Raw genomic sequence first — 17,698 nt, 5'->3', positions numbered from 1 at the left:
TTAGTTTAAATGAATGGTATTGAGGATACACATCATAAGCCTGACTCATCCAGCGACCCACAGCAGGGTACTTCTACAAAAAAATAGGAAATCATATCCGAACTGCCTCCAGGGCTTGAGACTAGCAAGAAACTCAACCGCATAAAATACTTGTAGACTCTAAAACTGTTAACAGTAATTTCTGTTATTTATTTATGTATTTATATTTTATTTTTTTTGCTTCTTTCAAAACTGTTCTTCCCACAATAAGTTTGACCGCTGCAAACCATAAATAATAATTTGTCTGTCTTTGAAGATCTAATTTCATACTGTCCGCTGCACTCCTCCACCTTGTTCCCATTCTACACCCACACTCAAGTCTCTTCAGCTAGATGCCCCCCTCTCCATCAGCAGCTCTGTTTTATATTTTGAATCCTTTTTATTTTTTTTATTTTTTGGCCAGGTGGGAATAGCAAGGTCAAATGAGGTCAGGAGATGGATGGTTATGGACAGGACATGCTATCCACGTTCCGATAGCACGAAATACTTCTGCTCCCATCGGCCCAGTCACAGAGTCGGATTTCCATACAGGAGCAACAATGCAGCAGTTGCATTTTTCTCTGTTTCTCTTTTAACCAAGACTTTGATATTTTGTTAGACCACGGGGGACCTTTTGGGTCCTTTTTTTCTTTTTTTTGCACAAAAATGATCTGTCCACAGCGGTTGTCAACCACGCTGCTTCACATCACCTCAGGCATCTCTTAACCACTGTTTTGTCCACTTGCCAAGAGATGAGCTTTTTTGGCAAAACTATGACAGGGAAATTGTTTTAGAAAATGCTTCAAGCAAAGAAATTACACTGTGGTATGGCTGGAATATAGTCAAAAGATCAGGGGGTTTTGCTATTGGTCTTTCTAAGCCATCGCTCATATTTAGATTCTAAACAGGAGAGTGGTTATAATGATGGAACAAAAACTGGCCCCAGACCAAGAGGCTAAAGTCTGCTCAGTTCAGATCTTTGAGTGTATGCCAGCTTGTCAGTCAGAGGACTTGCAATAATTTCACAGCTTTTTTAAAAGGTGGAGATATTTCCACCTCTGTGATTCTGAATAAGTAAAAAAAACAAAACATATCACCAATCAAATCAAAGAGCAGTCTGGTTGTTTGACAGAGAACTGCTCTTCAGCATCTGTGTGCATGTGGACTTGTGGGTCTATAACAATATAAGTAGTAATCTTTGTGCTACTGTGTCTCACTCTGAATATACATGTGTTTCTGTGTGACATTAGCTGTATAGAATTTGTTGACCCTGGCGGGGGAAGAACAATACTGCTGTTTCCAGTCTGTGTGTCACGGGGCTCATTAGCGCAGCGATGAAAGACGGGGCACTGCCCACTATTTCCTCTCCCTGAGATCTGTCTCGCTCCCTCCCTGTCTGTCCCTTTCACACACATGCTCCATGTGCATACGATCACACGTTTGCTGTGTTACACTGACCTCCATGTGTATGGACTCAAAGATGCATTTACAGCTGGATTAAAATGCTAACACAAGTGCAGCTGACTCCCTGTAAGCTGTGATTCGGTTACTAGACAGAGATCTCAACTTGTGTCTTTAATTTGTCACATGAAATAAAAATTGAAATGCTCCTTTTGTCATATCCACTTGTGCGTGAAGGTCCTGTTTACTTTAGCACTGTTCGTATGACCTACATGACAACTTGATGTTACAATTGATTATTATCAAGACAGTCCATTATTTTTTCTTTATATTGTAAAACATGCTCAACTTGTCCTAAGATCCGCTAACTAGATATATCAAGTAATGAATGTAGAACGATTCTCTTCTGGCACCTCTTAATGCATTTAATGTGCTGCACAGAACACTTGAACTGAAATGCATTAGCTTGTTAAAATCATTTGCTTTCACACTCTTTTTTTCTGATGTGTCATCTTCTCTTATACGGGCTCTTGCAAAAGACATTTAAAATTTTCAAAAAATAACACATCAATAGATGGTACTAAAATGGTACAAACATAATTTAAATACAAATAACACTTGCACTGTTCTCATAGGACATGAGATTGAGTTAAATTTTTTTGCCTGGATACCAAACCAAACCAAAGAAGTGTTTGTTGATTTTTGGAGGAGACCACTTCCCTCTATGCCTGCACAATGTCTGATTAAAAGCTGAGCCAGGGACTGCAGTGCAGGGACATATAAATATTTGGGCACTGCTTTTGAAAAGCAGTTAAATTTTAGTTCAAATATGGATGCGATATGTGGGGAAAGTCGTGAAACTGACACGGATTGAGTCCTCCTGTACTGAGTGCTTGCTTGCAGTGCTTTTATTTTCTCTGATTTGCCGGTTTGGAAGCCTTAATCTTAAAAACAGGAGCAATCTGGACAACATTATGGTCAAATACTGGTCAAGGTGTTATAAGATTAGCTCTGTGCCACCTTTAAAGACCTTCAGCATCTGCATGAAGTGAGAGTCTTTTCAGTGGCACAAACCATCATTCTGAACTCACAACATCCTTTACATGTTGAGTTTCAGATGCTTCCATAGGTTCAGATGGTCATTTGTTCCATCTGCTTAATTTTGAGCCTTTCCCTCATGGTTCATGGTGACAGCATAATACATTTGGATCTAGGTTTTGTATTATATGCATGCATGCATGCATACTACACATGCTTACATGATTTCACATCATACAGTAACTTGCACATACAAAGAACGTTTTTACACTAATGAATCGAGCAAAAGCCATAAAGTGACGCTGGCAGTGTGGATTTTACATGTTTCTTAAGAGCAAGCTTATCCTAACTGCATCAAGCTGATGTGCATTTCCTGTCTGGCTCAAGGGTCTCTGGCCTGATTATTAACATACCACTGCCTCTAACACACTCTCTTGTCACCAAGTTGGTAAATATGAAGGAAAATTCCAGAGAAAACAGGAACTGAAGCACTATCCAAGCACAGTCCAAGCCAAATGTCTGTTGCCGCCCCTTACCACTGACTCACAGTGTCTGATTTGTTTACAGCGCTATTTAAAACCTTCAGTACAGCAGATTGAAAATAGAGTAGCAGGCCTCACACTCAGGCGATGACTTGTGTGTGTGCCCTCTGGAGTAGGCAGCGCCCCATCTTACAACAGCTTCACAGCTCAGTGACCTCGACACTGATGAAAACAGCTGTCACACCAAGGAAGAGGATAATAGTAGAGACAATAAATAATTCTTGCTGACCATGAAAATATCATTGTCTAAAATCCTAAAAGTTTAGATTGCAGCTATTTTTTTTCAATATCCTCCTCAGGAGCAGCATGTATTTCTTCAAAAAGCTACATGATTGATGGCGGCACATTGTTGCAGTGACTATGGCCTTTCCTTTTGAGTTATGCTTTGTAACCTTCTGAGTGCAGTGCTTTATCCCCTACGCTACATGTGGTCTGTATGATTAGATGGTGACAAACTCAAGCTCACTCCCAGATCCAAAAGGGGCCATTGTCTGCTGCCGCTGGGCCTAACACCAGAGGCTGCCATTAAGAACGTCTTTTTTCCTCACAAACTCCTCCCGATCAATGGGGCTGGTCCTCTGCCATTCTGAAGAGTCATTGCTCTGTTGGGTACAGGAGATGAGCACCTGGGCCCCATGCAGACTAGAGAGGAGCGACGTGCTTGTAGGGCAGCAAGAGGGTAATAATGAAGACATGGTCTGTAAAGCGCTCCAGACATGGAGTGCTCCATTATCAGGAGCACAGCAGCAGCAACTGGAGTGCTGACATTGTTTAGGCTCCAGCCCTGGAGGGAACTTGGAAAATGACTGAAGCCAGGGAATTGCTGCTCATTATCACCAGACTGGGATCAAGAATTTCCTGTTGCTGGCGGGTTTTTTGTTTGTTTGTTTGTTTGTTTGTTTTTTAATGGAAAGGTGGTGCGTCACAGGGTGATTTCTATACTTTAATTGTAGTTTTCTCTGTATGCAACCTAATAAAGGAAACAGCACGAAGACAGAAACCAACATGTCTAAAGGTATGGTGGAAAAAAGTGGAGGGGGCGGTGGGGTGTTAACTGCCACCTTGGTTCCTGAAAGAGGTCAGCGGAGACCATTTTTGTGCCGCGTGTCATTTCCTGTCTGGTTGGCGGGTCTAGCAGAGGCCCTTGGTCGTTTATTTTTACAGTTTCCTCTCTCTCTCTCTCTCTCTCTCTCTCTCTCTCTCTCTCTCTCTTAAATAGGTATTTTTCCTCTCTAGGGAGGGGCAGGTGGGTTGGAGGATTCAGTAATAAGCAAAATCATCCCCGTGTATGGCCCTGTGCACCCCACCTCCCTACTCCACACCACACTTGCTCACAATGGGGCTCTGTAATGCCGACCCCTACGTACTCTTGCTTTCCCCCTAAAACAGGAAACCAGGATCTGCTGAGCGCTTGTTTTTTTCTACTAATTTCCTGCTTTGCTGCTCCTTCCCTAGATTATTTATTTAATTTTTTTCTGTTTCCTCTCAGATTGGATATACCTGATCAGCTATTTGCCTGTGTCCATCTGGAAAACATTTACTTTGGCACGACCACAAATCTAAAGGACACGAGATACACCTTTTCTATTATTTTCTGTCAGTAGCATTCCCACTGAACACATGTTTAAAATGTTTCCTTACAATCTTGGACAACCAGCACCAGTACTGTAGTATGGTTCAAACACATAAGGTCCACAGCTCTGCCCATGACTGACCATAACATAAACCGTGGCTCCAACTGCACTGTTAGCGGGATGTGCAGAAATAGCAATGCACTTTTATTTGTGTGTAAAATTTCCTAGCTTGGCTATATGTTCCTATAATCTGCAGCAAGAAGAGATGAAGATTATTCTGCCAAGGAAAACTTTGCAACCACAGACCATGATTGACTCCAGGTCTGGATTCAGGAGCAGCTTAGAGAAGGGTGCCATGCCCATTTTTTTGGCATATTTTCATGAGATGCAAAGCATCAAAAACAATAGAAGTCAGTCTACAGATATGCTTGAACATATGGTAAAAAAAAAGCTAACAAAACTTTATAACTCAGTTTGTCACTCAGTCTTTATTAGAAAGTTAAATAAAGATATTGTTGAAACAATGTGCAGCTGAGATGTTGGCAGATACAAGTGCCCTTTGTTCAAATTATCAATGAAAAGACTGGCTCATGTCCATAAGTGAATTTTCAGCCAGTAGGTGGACTGCAGCATGTAGAGAGTGTGAAAGGGGAGGAACAGCAAGAGCCTCGGTGAGCTCGGAGAAGGTAGATGCAAAAATAAAGCAGAAAAGGAAGTGGGGGGAAGTAAGTCCAGAGAAAGCTCGAGTTCCTCCTGAGGAAAATGCCCTTGAAACCATATCAAGTTTGCTGAAAGAGTGTGTGAGAGTGAGTTACTGGCATATAAAGCATATGATTTGGTAATGGGCTTATGAGGGGGTTTGCTCGCTGTTTCAATAAACCCCCAGAGCCATGACTGGGCTAAGCTTGCAATACAAACACACCCCGTTCCTTCAGTTTATCTGAAAGACACATCTGGAGTCTATCAACTCCAGCAGCACCCCCTTTCTGTTTCCACTCTCCACCACGCTTAACCCCTTCCTCACCCACTCCACCCCTTAATGGGTCATGCACTCTCATTAGGCGACTGTTGCCTAACCAGGAGCCACTCAGCGGCATGTGCGGGAAAACGCACCAAAACAAATGTTCATTTTTCTGTGAAGGGGAAACAAGACTCCCCTGTGCAATCACAGCAGCTGCCCTCAGTGCTCTTCAGAGTGGGCTGGTACAATCTGAGCCTTTCTTTTACTCAGACCGGTCTAGACAGAAGGTCTCCTTGCCATGCCTACACATTCGCCACTGTTTTAAGCGTTACAGTGTGTCACACCTCTTCTTTGTTCCCACTCATCAAGGTAATTTGCTTTGCTTGTGTGGAAATCTCCTGCTAAGGAAAACTGTCTCAAATTTATAGAAGACTGCAGGAGTGTGCTTTCCTTCTCTCCCTCCTTCATCCACTCTTACCCTCTCTCTCCCCAGCCACCACCAGCATACCATCTTTAGCCATCTCGGCTCCACGTCCCTTGAGTCAGATGGTGAAATTGTTTAAGTTGGACTCCTTCCTAACCCCTACCGCTCAGAATGGCAGAGACCATTTCAAGGTTGGTTTCAGAGGGATTTCAGGCAAAGACTGAATGAATGGCCTGCCTCTGCTTTTGCAGAACAGATACTATCAAGCTATAAATGTATGAATGGGCCTAGGCATTCATAACAATGATGCTATAATTGTGTATGTTTTCTTGTGCAGATTTTTTTTAAAATTTCCGCACATTTTCATGCTCAAGGTTTAATTTCAACCTTCCCTTAATTCTTTTTTGTTATCAGCAGAAATCAAAAGCAACTCCTTATTTTCTACTCTTGAACTAAGTTGAAATGAGTCAACAAGAAGTTTTTGATGAGCTCACATGATATTTCCTGCACTTACTCCAATGAGTCCAAAATACTGCAATGTTTAAAAGATTCCCACTGTAGGGATCATTTCAACCTCTCTTGTTGACAAAAACGATCATGCTGCCAACACCTAGAGCCTCCTAACCACAAGCCTCACTCCTGCCTTTCAGACCTGTCCACTACAAACACCCTGCTGCTCCCTCATCCATCATCATCGTTGCCCTCTGCTCTCCCTCCCTGCTCCCAGTTCCCTCTCTCCCTGTAGGGTGAACAGACCTGGTAATGAGGGCCCCTTGTGCCCTGCCTGCCTGTCCTGTGTCCCATGGTGCAGTGGGGCCCAGTTGGACAAGAGCCAGGCTGCCTCGGCCCTCGTTGCTCATTATTCTCATTACCTTGCCTCAAATCAGTGCAGGACAGGCTGCTGGGATCTGTCCACAACTCATAAAGGTCCCGGCTCATTAGTGAAGGCTGCCAGTGAAAACTTCTATCAGAAAGGGTGTGCACAGTGGTAGAGGTACTCAAAAGGTACACAAGTACACAAGTAAGTTCTGATGGTGTGTTTGAAAGTGATTTATTTTGCACATAGCAACCGCGGCCGCAGAGGCAAGGTATGATTTAACTAGTGTGTTGATCCGAAGAGCTGGAAAGAAATGAGATATTCCAAGAACCAAATGTAGCTATTGGATGGCAAGCCTATTTAAAAGACCTACAAAAACACAGTAGTCCAGCAAGAGGGCAAAAACAAACAACCCTAAATTGCTCCTCTGCACTTGGGTGGCTTGGCAGGTTATGAAGGCAATAGTGGCTTTGAGGAGGTTTGTCCCAATGAAAGGGCTAACTGTGTAGATTGCTGCACTGCCCTGTCCAGGCCTGGAGGACAGCGCTCTACTCTGGGGCTGAATTCTCCGTCTAACAACAGCAGATCAGACTACATTCAGCTGTGAATAGACGTCTGCTGTGAGTGTGTGGAGGTGAGTGTGTGTCTGCTGAGACCTGTTAGACTGGGCCAGAAGTGAGGGTGCCCATACTAGGAAACACACTCAAGGGTTACTGTACACACTGAAGTCACAGCAGAGATGGGCCAAGAAGGAGTGTGTGTGTGTGTCTGTGTGCAGTTAGGGGGGGGCAGACTGTGTTTATCCTTGTCACGTTGGGGAAGAAATGCAGTGTAATTCCCTGATGTGTGTTTATTCAGCCCCAGTGGGCTGGCCTTTGATTACACCGCTGGCCACATAATATGAGTAACTGTTCACTACTGCTCCAAATGACAAGCACATGTAGATGCCATACTGGAAACAATGAGACTTGAAGAGACAAGACAAAACTGAAATCTCACAGTATGAACGCGAAGCAAGCACAGACCAAACTCACACTGTAAGCTCATATCTGAATTCATCCCTTCAAAACACTTCCACCATGGCATCAGTGTGGCATTTTTCACAACAGACAGCAAATTTCCCATGAGCTCAGATGTAATTATAAGCTGCCCAGGGCTCAATTAAAGACTGAAGACGTCGGAGTGAGTGAGCAGACCTCCACCGCTGTGTGTCAGCAAGCCAGCAGAGGTGGAGGCGGAGGAGTGAAATGAGGCCTGTGTGATTTACATTTTGTCCTCTCCATATTCCAGACGCCTGCATCTCCCACTGTGGAGCACAACCAGGAGTTTATCTCCTTGTTTTGGGTCTTTCTCTGAGATTTTTCAGTTAAGCCTCCACTCTGCTGTCCCCCTACTGCTAGTTTTGTCAATGCTCCAGGTACATGGGTAAGCTCAGGTTACTTGACCCAGCAACCCTAAGGCCCTACAGGGAGCCGCACTGAAAAAAAAAAAAAAAAGCAACATCAGCTCATTTTGAGGTACAGATCAGCCTTTAATTTACTATACATTACTGCCCAAGTACCATTACCCTCAAGATCTTCCTGTCAACAGCTTTATCAGCGTCCTTGGTGCAGGACTGCTGAGGTGAGAACTGACAACTTGGCCTTGAAACTATTCACCCATGGCGTTCTCATGCCAGACTTAAGAAAGAAACAAACCACCCATCTGAGCAAATGTAGCTCTCATTCTCTATTGGCACATCTGCTGTGAACTCCAGTGGTACCGTAGGTACTAACAAGCTAACAACTGCAGCAAATTACCATATTTTTCTGTCTTTCAACATTTTTGAGAAACTCGTTAGCTTCATGGGTGGCAGCTCAAAGTGCCATGTGGAACTAATATCTCTTCAACATACCCACCAGCCCCCTCGCCAACAATATACAGTAAGTCTGTCTGCCAGACTGCAGCATCCAGACTGAAGCAGCAACATATGTGTTGTTGCCATAAAGCTTTACTAGGATGTCCTGTGAAACAGCACAATGTGAAAAAAAAAAAGTGCTTTGCTGTGAAATACACACTACTTTTAAGAAGAGTGTCAGCGTGTCAGAGTGGCGTAGTAGCCTGTAGGTGCTAATAAATGTAACTTCATCCATTCTGTTTGCATTTAATCTGTTGGGAAATATGATTTATGAGACACAGAAACACCCTCATCTTCTCTGGACCCAAGCTCATGCAAACTCAAAATTTGAAATTCTTCTTCTTGAAAATCATGGATGCCACATCCTCGTGGCTAAAAAGGAAGGAGGACAGTCTACCCTGTTATCAGTGCAGGGCTTAAAAGCCATCATGTGTAATAGTATGGTTGTTTGCATTACTGTGCATGGCCTCGGTAATTGGATCTGAACCATACATACAGGTTATGATTCCATCTAGATACTGTGCCAGTATCTAGATTCCCGTTCATATGAATGGTTGGGTGTGTCCAAATTTTTGACTGGTACTGTATGACAGAACTTATTATAACAGCATGGTTGTGTAATATAGTCTTAGTACTTTAACTGGCCTGCCTGCAGTCCAGGCCCGGCACTCTCTGAAAACATTTAGTGCATCATGAAACGAAACATGCAACAAAGGAGGCCCTGCACGTCAAGCATGGGAAAACATTTAGCTTCTAAAAGTACAACAATTGCCCTCCTTAGTTTCCAAACACTTACACAGTGCTGTTAAAAGAAGATTCGAGCCAACACAGTTGTAAACATACCCTTGGCCAAACTTTTTTGAACTATGTTACTGGCAACAAGTTTGATATGAGCATATATAGTTTTCCAAAACACGCACTGTCTTTGTACTTCTATCAATTACGTATAATGTTTAAATTATTTTTAAATGACTGCAATCTGTTTTTATTTACAGTACACAAAGCAATCCAAATTTTTCTTTGAAAAACAGGCTTGTAGCATCGTGGTCTGGACCAAGATGGTGGATCATCTTACAGGCCAAAAATTATAGCCATGTCTTCAGCAAGACTAAAGAGCAACCAACGGCAGTTCCACCTGTACTGTAGTTCCTTTCCTGTTTGTCACCAGTGGTGCTGCGCATCTTCTCAAAACTCCCAAGAAAAATATTTAAACTCTCACTTGTCTCACACCCCATAGAGATTCATAGAGATTGTGATGCTGCTAAGGAAGGCCAGACTGTCTGCAAGCCACAGGCAAAGCTGCCAGCACGCACCTTCTGCCAGAGATCTCCCTTATCTTGTCATGTGGAGTGGGGCTTTACTGATAATGAAGGACTGAAGTGTAATTATGTGAAGTTTTCAACATAAGTCTGTGATAGTCAGTCTGAGTGTGTCATCCTCCCTCCTGGAAAGAAGCCCATGATTGGATAGATGCACCAGAGCTGCTTAGATCTGCTCAGATCTCACTGATACCCTGTCTCTATGTCTCCACAAGGCCCAAACCAAAAAACAGAGACAAGCCCAAAAGCAACTCACACATAAATTCAATGGAAACAATACACATGACATCAGAGCTGCTACAGAAGCACAGTATTTAATAAAAGACGATAAGAAAACGATACTTACAGCTTATCCAAAGCATAAAGTCCAAAGAAGGATCCATTTCTCAGAACTCGGATTTTGTTGTGGCTCAGTATCCTGTAATAAATAAAATAAATACATTTTAGAAATATTCCAATGAGACCCAACTAAAACACAAATTAGGAAAAATGCTATCTTGGACATCAGTTTGAGAGCTAAGGGAGAGCACAGGTTTAACTACACACACCACGACGGCCACAAGAAGAAGATAAAAGCCAAAGAAAATGTCCACTTTGTGCTGCAGTCACATGACAAATTAGCCTGACCAGAGACATCACCTAAAGACGTTTCAAATACACGATACCACAGAATAGGGCATCAAGACAGAGGCTACAATCTTGATAATCATTTTACACACACAATGGAATTTGCATAGACTTATACCCACTCTCTTTAAGACAATATGCTTTTGTCACTGAGAGTTAGGTCAATCGGGCGCTACATGCATGTTAGTTTAGCTTATTCACAACAGTAGAGGCCTTACATGATGGTGAAATTTTCTTGTCTGAGGCATGTCAGGATGCAATCATCCACTGTAGCATCATGAAACGTACAGTAAGTTGATTGTCTACTTTGTAGAGGAAAATGCTGCAGCTAAAATGCTACTTTTAGGCAGAGAAAGGAGGAGAAATGTGAGCAGATAAATATCTGAAATAAATCTGCTGCTGTAGTGAATTTCAGTCATTGCGCTGATTTTTCCAGTTCAGGAAATATGACATTTTTATAGTGCGTGGAAGTTCAAGAGGAGGTCTGGGTGGAAAACTGGGCATACAAAGCACAAACACACAGGATTGACAGCACTTCGTTTTCTGTATGCGGTGCATTACTGTCACCGTGATCATAAGGAGAAAGAATTCTGCTTTTATGGTGGACCCAGACACCTGTCTACATCTGCTCAGCATGGGTTCAGGGCACAGGGAGGACCCTGCACTGGAGACAGGCTGGCATCATTAACACACCCTTTAGTTTCACATCATTTTTGCCCCTACCACATAGCTCTTAATGGGCTGTTTGCGACATTAAGTGTGTTCTTAATTGAGAGAGTGAAGCTGTGTGTGCGGCTTTAAGAGAGGGAGCTGACTGTGAAGCGTCCGTTAGATTTACAGATTCAGCAGCAGCACTCAGCCCCCCTGTTTCCTGCCACATCAATAAAAACACTGCCTTCAGCTTTATGCTTTCCAGCTCACTTAATGACCGGATTTAATCGTCCAATCTTAGTATACAAGCATGAACTGGCCTGACTCACTTCTTCACTTCTGTAACAGTTAAAAGTGTTGAAATCTAACACTGCAAAATGGAAACAAGGGGAATAAATCATCTTTTTGCTACATCTATCTGTAGCCACAATTATCTGCTAAATTTAGAAACCCGGGAAAATGCATTTTCAAGCTCGGCTACAATCAAGACACTAAAACTGAGAATAACTGTAATAGTGAAAGTAAGGCGTCGCCCACTGTTTTTGACATCATTCCAAATCTGAGCTTTTTTTCTTTTTTTTTTTTAAGATTTGGAAAAAATACAAACATGCCATGTTCACAAATTCCCACTGAACTCCTCAAAATAAATCATTATTATTAAGGCAGAGGATGTTAGATTAGAGCAATCCTCTTGTGGTGTAGCCTGGATTTGAACCCATGACTCCTGGGCCTTGAGGTCTCTTGCTCGACTTTGGGCACAAAATCTCTCCTATAAATGGATGCAGGCCCAAGATGAAAGCTACAGAAGATCCGGAACTGCCTGAATAATTTAGTGCAGATAGGAGAGGAGAAAGTCACATCTGGCAAAGAAACAAGCCATTTAATTCAACACAGACAGTTTAGATACAGATAGTTCCTTTTGGACTTTGCTTATTAAGCAGAAAACTATTAGTCAGAGAATAATGCACATTTGTTTTTGGCGTGCTCAGATGCCCATATGTGTACATAGCTGCAAACCTAGAAAAAACAAAAAAAACACTTCCCTTCATATAATCACAGACTGAGTTAATATTCATTCTACAAACCTGTACAGATGTATTTATTTGTGTGTTGCATTCATGTCTAAACCCAGCACACATTCTACACACAGCATTTCAATTATCTTGGTAAGACTTGAAAGCTGACTTTCGCAAATAAACAGCGCACACAAAATGAGCTAACCGAATTCCTCCCATAAGCAACAAAAGGCACAGATTTCCAGGAACGCAGGGGAGTTGCATAGCCTAGACACTGCTTTATAATCCCCAAAGCCTGATGTTTGGAGCACAGTTGTAGTGGAGGGTATTGTTCTTTTATAAACAATACAAGGAATACGACGCTGAGAAAGAGAGAGAAGCCGAACTCTGTAAACAGACAGAAATAGTCAGCGCTCCCATCAGGCTAAACAGGAAATCCAGCCAATTAGCTGTTTATTCAGAACCCGGTTTGAGAGGTCAAGGGTTGTAGAGAGAGCATTTCCTGGAAAGCCATCAGACAGACGGAGCAGTGTCCGGACGCAGGTGACAGCTGAGGCATATGAGGGTCCGTCGCTTCATCACTGGAGCATACAAAGGTTAACAGAGCTTTACAAACAAAGAAGATGAGCAGCTTCTACTTGCTTCTACTAGGAGGCCTAATGTCTGCTCAGTACTGCATTGCTACTAAGGCTTAACTGAACATTTCTGCCAGATCTGTCTACAAGTGACAGATCAGATGGCACATTGATTTAATCTGCTTCTGCTTTCAAGACCTATTCGCATGGCACGTCAGTGTGCTAACTCAGTCCAGACTACGGATGGTATCTTTCATTCATTTAACCCTTTTGGATCACAAAGGCCTCAGAGAAATTAGATGGGCTAATTGAATCCATCTAATGCATGCATACAAAAAAAAAAAAAAAAAAAAAAAAGAAATAAGAGAAAGCAGGGCCACATGTCAGGCCCTCAGGATCTTGTTTAGCCATTTCAGATAATTCATTTATATTAGGATTAAAAAGAAAGATCATATGAAAAAAGCCAGGTCAAACTGAGTCACCAGCTTCTACCAGTTCTTGTGTAGCAGAGTGGTTAAACATGGTTAGTAAAACTACAGTCAACACAGATATCACATGTATCACAATCATCTGACTTTAAATTTCACTGTTTTCTATAATCTAAATGGATAAATTGAATTTAATACATATAGATGCATTCTTTGTTGGAGTGTGTTGCTGAGCCTGTGCTCAGGCATAGCTGTGTCTTTGCAGGAAGCTGCAAAGGGAAAACTTGCATATTTCCTATTTTTGGCTTATTGTCTTCATGCCAAACGTATCCCCAAAGGGCTCAAATAAACTAATATTTTAAAAACAAACAAAACAAACAAACAAAAAACACTTAATTTGTGGTATGCGTGCTGGATTCTCAAGCACATTTCTGGGAACATTATAGCTTTAGAAATGCCAAACTATGCATTATTTAAATCTTTAATGTGACATCCCCCAAAGCACTGTTACAAAAATGAAAAATCCCCTCCCTGCACAATCATTCAACCCAGAAATCCGGTGGAACAGTGTCTAATTTTACAAAATCAAATCAATCAAAACAATAATTGCACTGCTTGCACACTTGATTTTTCAGTTTCCATTGCAATTGTTCAGTGTTAGTTTAGCACGCATGATGTTATGTTAAAAAAAAAAGAAAAAAAAGCAAAAACCATACAAAGTGTCTTGTCTAGTAGACCACAGCAGCTCCTCCCTGCATCGTGCCACTAGCTTTGTTGGTTTGCTCAATTTGCTTCCTAAACCCGCAAAGCCTTTGAGGGCCACACGGGAGCAATGACAGCATGTTGCAAGTCGTATTTGATTTACTTCCATCCTTCCCCTCACTCTTAACTAGATAGCTGTCTCAGTGGTAACATGCTGCCCCCAAGCCTGGAGGATAAGGCCTGATGCGTGTGAGTGGTTATGTACCTTTGTGTTGCTTAAACTGTAAGTTTTCTATGCTGATTTTGGGTTGCTGTTTATCGCATAAGAATTATCATTGTAGAAGCTTGCTGTGTGGCGCACTGTGCAACAGCTGAACACAGCTCCCAGAAGCGTTCGGTCCTAACCACAGCTCGAATGCTGTAAACTCAAAAAAACAACATGATGTCCTGGTTGCTTTTTGGTGTCAATATAATCTCATCTTCATCCTCTCATCCTGCTTCTCTGTCAGATGCACTTTTTGGGGGGGAGGAGTATTCACAAGAAATGCTCAAGCCTGGTTTGGCATTTAGTCCAGAACATAAATGAGAAGTACTTAAGTAAAAAGCCCTGATTTCAATTGGCTCCTAAATATTTAGGCATGCTAGGCTCAGACAGTGAGCTCTCTGTAGCTGCAGGCTTCGACAGCAAACCACAAGCAGAAAAAAGGGTCTTAAGCAAGGATTTATATTTAATAAGAATTCATCCACAGGCTAAGCTCCTAGAGCTCATTATCTATGTAGTACACTATACAATCTTTGAATAATAATATTGTTTTTTTTTTCCATTCTGAATACAGACACATTCCTCTCGAGCAGCTCCAGTCTGAAGCCGCTACAGCCGCTGCAGTCTGATCAATGATGAAACAACGGGAGCACTTTAAAGATGATACAACTCGCATCACACCACGAGCATCGATCTAGACCTCTGAGGCCAAAAGAGAGGGAGGGGCTCAGGTTCAGCGTGCTAAAGAGTAAAAACAACCCATAGCACCACTGTGTAAACATCAATTAACTTTGGATTGGTCTCTCATGCTTGAGGACCACACGCGAGGTGAAAGACAAGAACCCTTGAAAGAGATTGGTAACATGGCAAAAATCCAGTCCTAATTCAGAGACCAATGGGAGCCAAATAGTGAGAGTAATTGTAAATGAGAGTCTCAGAGCGTCATTACTGAATTAAGTCTGGTTTAATTAGCTGATTTGATAGTGCACATGCTGGTCTGCATCCCATAAATAAAATTTAATAAGAATTTAACCTTGAGGGAGCCGAACTCTGCTGAAAGTGGTGCGATTATCCACTTTTACATTACAAGAGGCCAGCTTTGTGTGAGCTCTTTCATTTGTGTCTTACAGCTGAGCACATTATATGCAAAGCCAGCAGTGATTTTTTTTACTGCATTTTCCCTTTTTTGCTTTCCATTTGAGTAGCTTTTCCTTGCCAAAGTTGCATATTTCAAGAATATGTGCCATTCGTAGAGGAGAACTAAGTGGATATGGCAGCACTTCTCTATATACACATCACACACATATCCCTCAGAGCAATGTAGACAGATGTCGTGAATCAAAAAAAAAAATAAATAAAAATAGTGTGGTTACACCAAAAGATGGATTAGAAAGTGCATTACCTAATTTAGCTTCCCAATCCCACTTATTCCATTCAAACGCAGGGTCTAATGAATCAAACGCCATTACAGAGCTATATTACACTGCAAGTGTGATGGACCGGGGAGGGTGTACCCCACCTCTCACCCAGTGTCAGCAGGGATAGGCTCCAGCGCCCCCACAACCCTGAATTGGTTAAGCGGTTAAGAAAATTGATGGATGCATGGATTACATTGCAATTTAAGCTCCCAAACAAGGAGAATCAAAAACGATCCTTTCGGCTGAGGGCATTTCAGTGAGAAAGGATAACATCATCACACATGTCATGAGAGATCAGTTGTAAACATTTAGAAAATGTTTCACTGATAGACTATAATTGGCACTTTTACACCCACACACTATACACAACTTGCTGAGATTCCTGTGTGGACAGACTTGGAGCAGTAATTGAGGTGGACTGCCATTAATACTCGAGAATTCAGGGTTGTGATATATCACAGGATGTAAGTAAGTCAAAGGTATAATGAATCTGGAAAACTGTTACTAACAGCACTAATGACAACTCATTCTTGGATGCACAATGCTAAAGAAACTGAAGCATCCGGATTAAATTCAGCCATCAGTAAATTTCATTGATTTAAACCTTTTCTTCTTTGATCTATCAGAATGTTCTGCAGCTATGAAAAAGGAGGCATCCTGTTTTTGCTCATTGAAAGAATTGCCATGAAGTACCGTTCATGTTTTAAGTGTAATGCTAAGAAGGCAATAAAAATAATAATGAAAATTGAAGACAGCAGCCATTATGAATTATTTAATTGGATTTTTTTGTTTTTAAATAAGGCAGCAGTGACAGACGGTAATTAGCGCTTATACACTTACACACAAACTTACACACGTGAGCTGAACTGAGATCCCTGCGTACACTTTCATTTTCTGTATAAAAAGTGTATCGCAGAAAGTTAAAGACACTTAAAATTTTGAATAAAAACAATCTAGATTTCTGCTTTTTGTTTCATGTGTTAGTAATATTTGCTAACAGTTTAGGTCTGTGTCATGGTTCAAAACCCGCATCAGAGCCCACACTGTAAGAAAAACCCTCTAAATTTAATAGTAAAATACTGGCAGGTTTGCTAGCACTTTACTGTAAAATTTAGAGCAACCATACTATAATTATACATTTTTTTGCTGTAATTTTTTTACAGTATGTTGCAGTATTTTTGAAATGCAGCCTGCTTACAGTGCAGGTCTCCTCTCAGTCTCTTCATTGCATTTGCAGAGACGAGAGGAGGAAAGTGGAGGGAGGAGGAATAGAAGTAGAGAGATCTCTCAGAGCGGGAGCTGGTTGTGTCATCTTTGTTGCAAGAAGTGCTTTAAAAGAGGCCTACAGATTGCACTGACTATTCAGCGCACAGGTTATTCCTAATAGCTTAACCCTTTCAGACAGAGAGTCACCTAAGCTAGCAGTCCTGGGAGCACCTTGCACCCTGAGCCTGTCCTCAGCGAGTCACGGCACCAAATATAACAGAGAGACTAAATGCCCCTGAGCACAACAGGCACTTAAACAGCAAATGCATGTCAGGACGTGAATGTGCCCATTGTGCCTGACCCACCAGTGGGCTCGCAACAGCCACCAGGGAATGCTGCCAAGCTACAAGCCCCATTTACCGCCTGTCATGGAAAGGCACTTCCATGTAATTGCATGAAAAATATTTTTTATGAAATCATTTTGCAGACCCTGATTGAGTAATTTAATCATCAAACAGAGGGTGAGCAGAGGGTGAGGGAGGCCACATGAAGGAGTGGTACAGATTCTTGTCATATGTGTGTATGACAAAATAGATGAGTTTTATGATTTATACCAATAATTTCATGCATTGCTCAGTTTTTGTTATCACACTTCTGAGCGTCGAGGCTTAGCATGGGGAGTGTGCTCTTGCATCTGATATGTTGAACCGCTTATTATAGCGTATACTGCATTGTGCTTGGGTTACCATGCAGGGCCAGGCAGTTAGGCTTTGTGGTTTGTGGTGTATATGTGTGTGTCTGTGGGTGGGTGTGCGCGCACAG

At 42.0% G+C, this 17,698-nt stretch overlaps 1 protein-coding gene across 1 annotated transcript in view; it reads right to left on the bottom strand.

Annotated features, from left to right (window-relative positions):
- The window catches only part of adgra2 (adhesion G protein-coupled receptor A2), a 41,561-nt gene that overhangs the window by 12,590 nt on the left and 11,273 nt on the right, over positions 1-17,698 (bottom strand). Inside the window, exon 2 of the mRNA XM_030738114.1 lies at positions 10,338-10,409. Within this exon, the coding sequence (XP_030593974.1) occupies positions 10,338-10,409 (72 nt within the window). The remainder of the gene's footprint in view (positions 1-10,337; positions 10,410-17,698) is intronic.

Source organism: Archocentrus centrarchus, chromosome 9 (assembly GCF_007364275.1).
Source record: "Archocentrus centrarchus isolate MPI-CPG fArcCen1 chromosome 9, fArcCen1, whole genome shotgun sequence".
In the NCBI taxonomy this organism is placed as follows: Eukaryota; Metazoa; Chordata; class Actinopteri; order Cichliformes; family Cichlidae; genus Archocentrus; species Archocentrus centrarchus.
The sequence above is the reverse complement of the archived record's forward strand: the minus strand, read 5'-3'. Positions and strand labels throughout refer to the sequence as shown.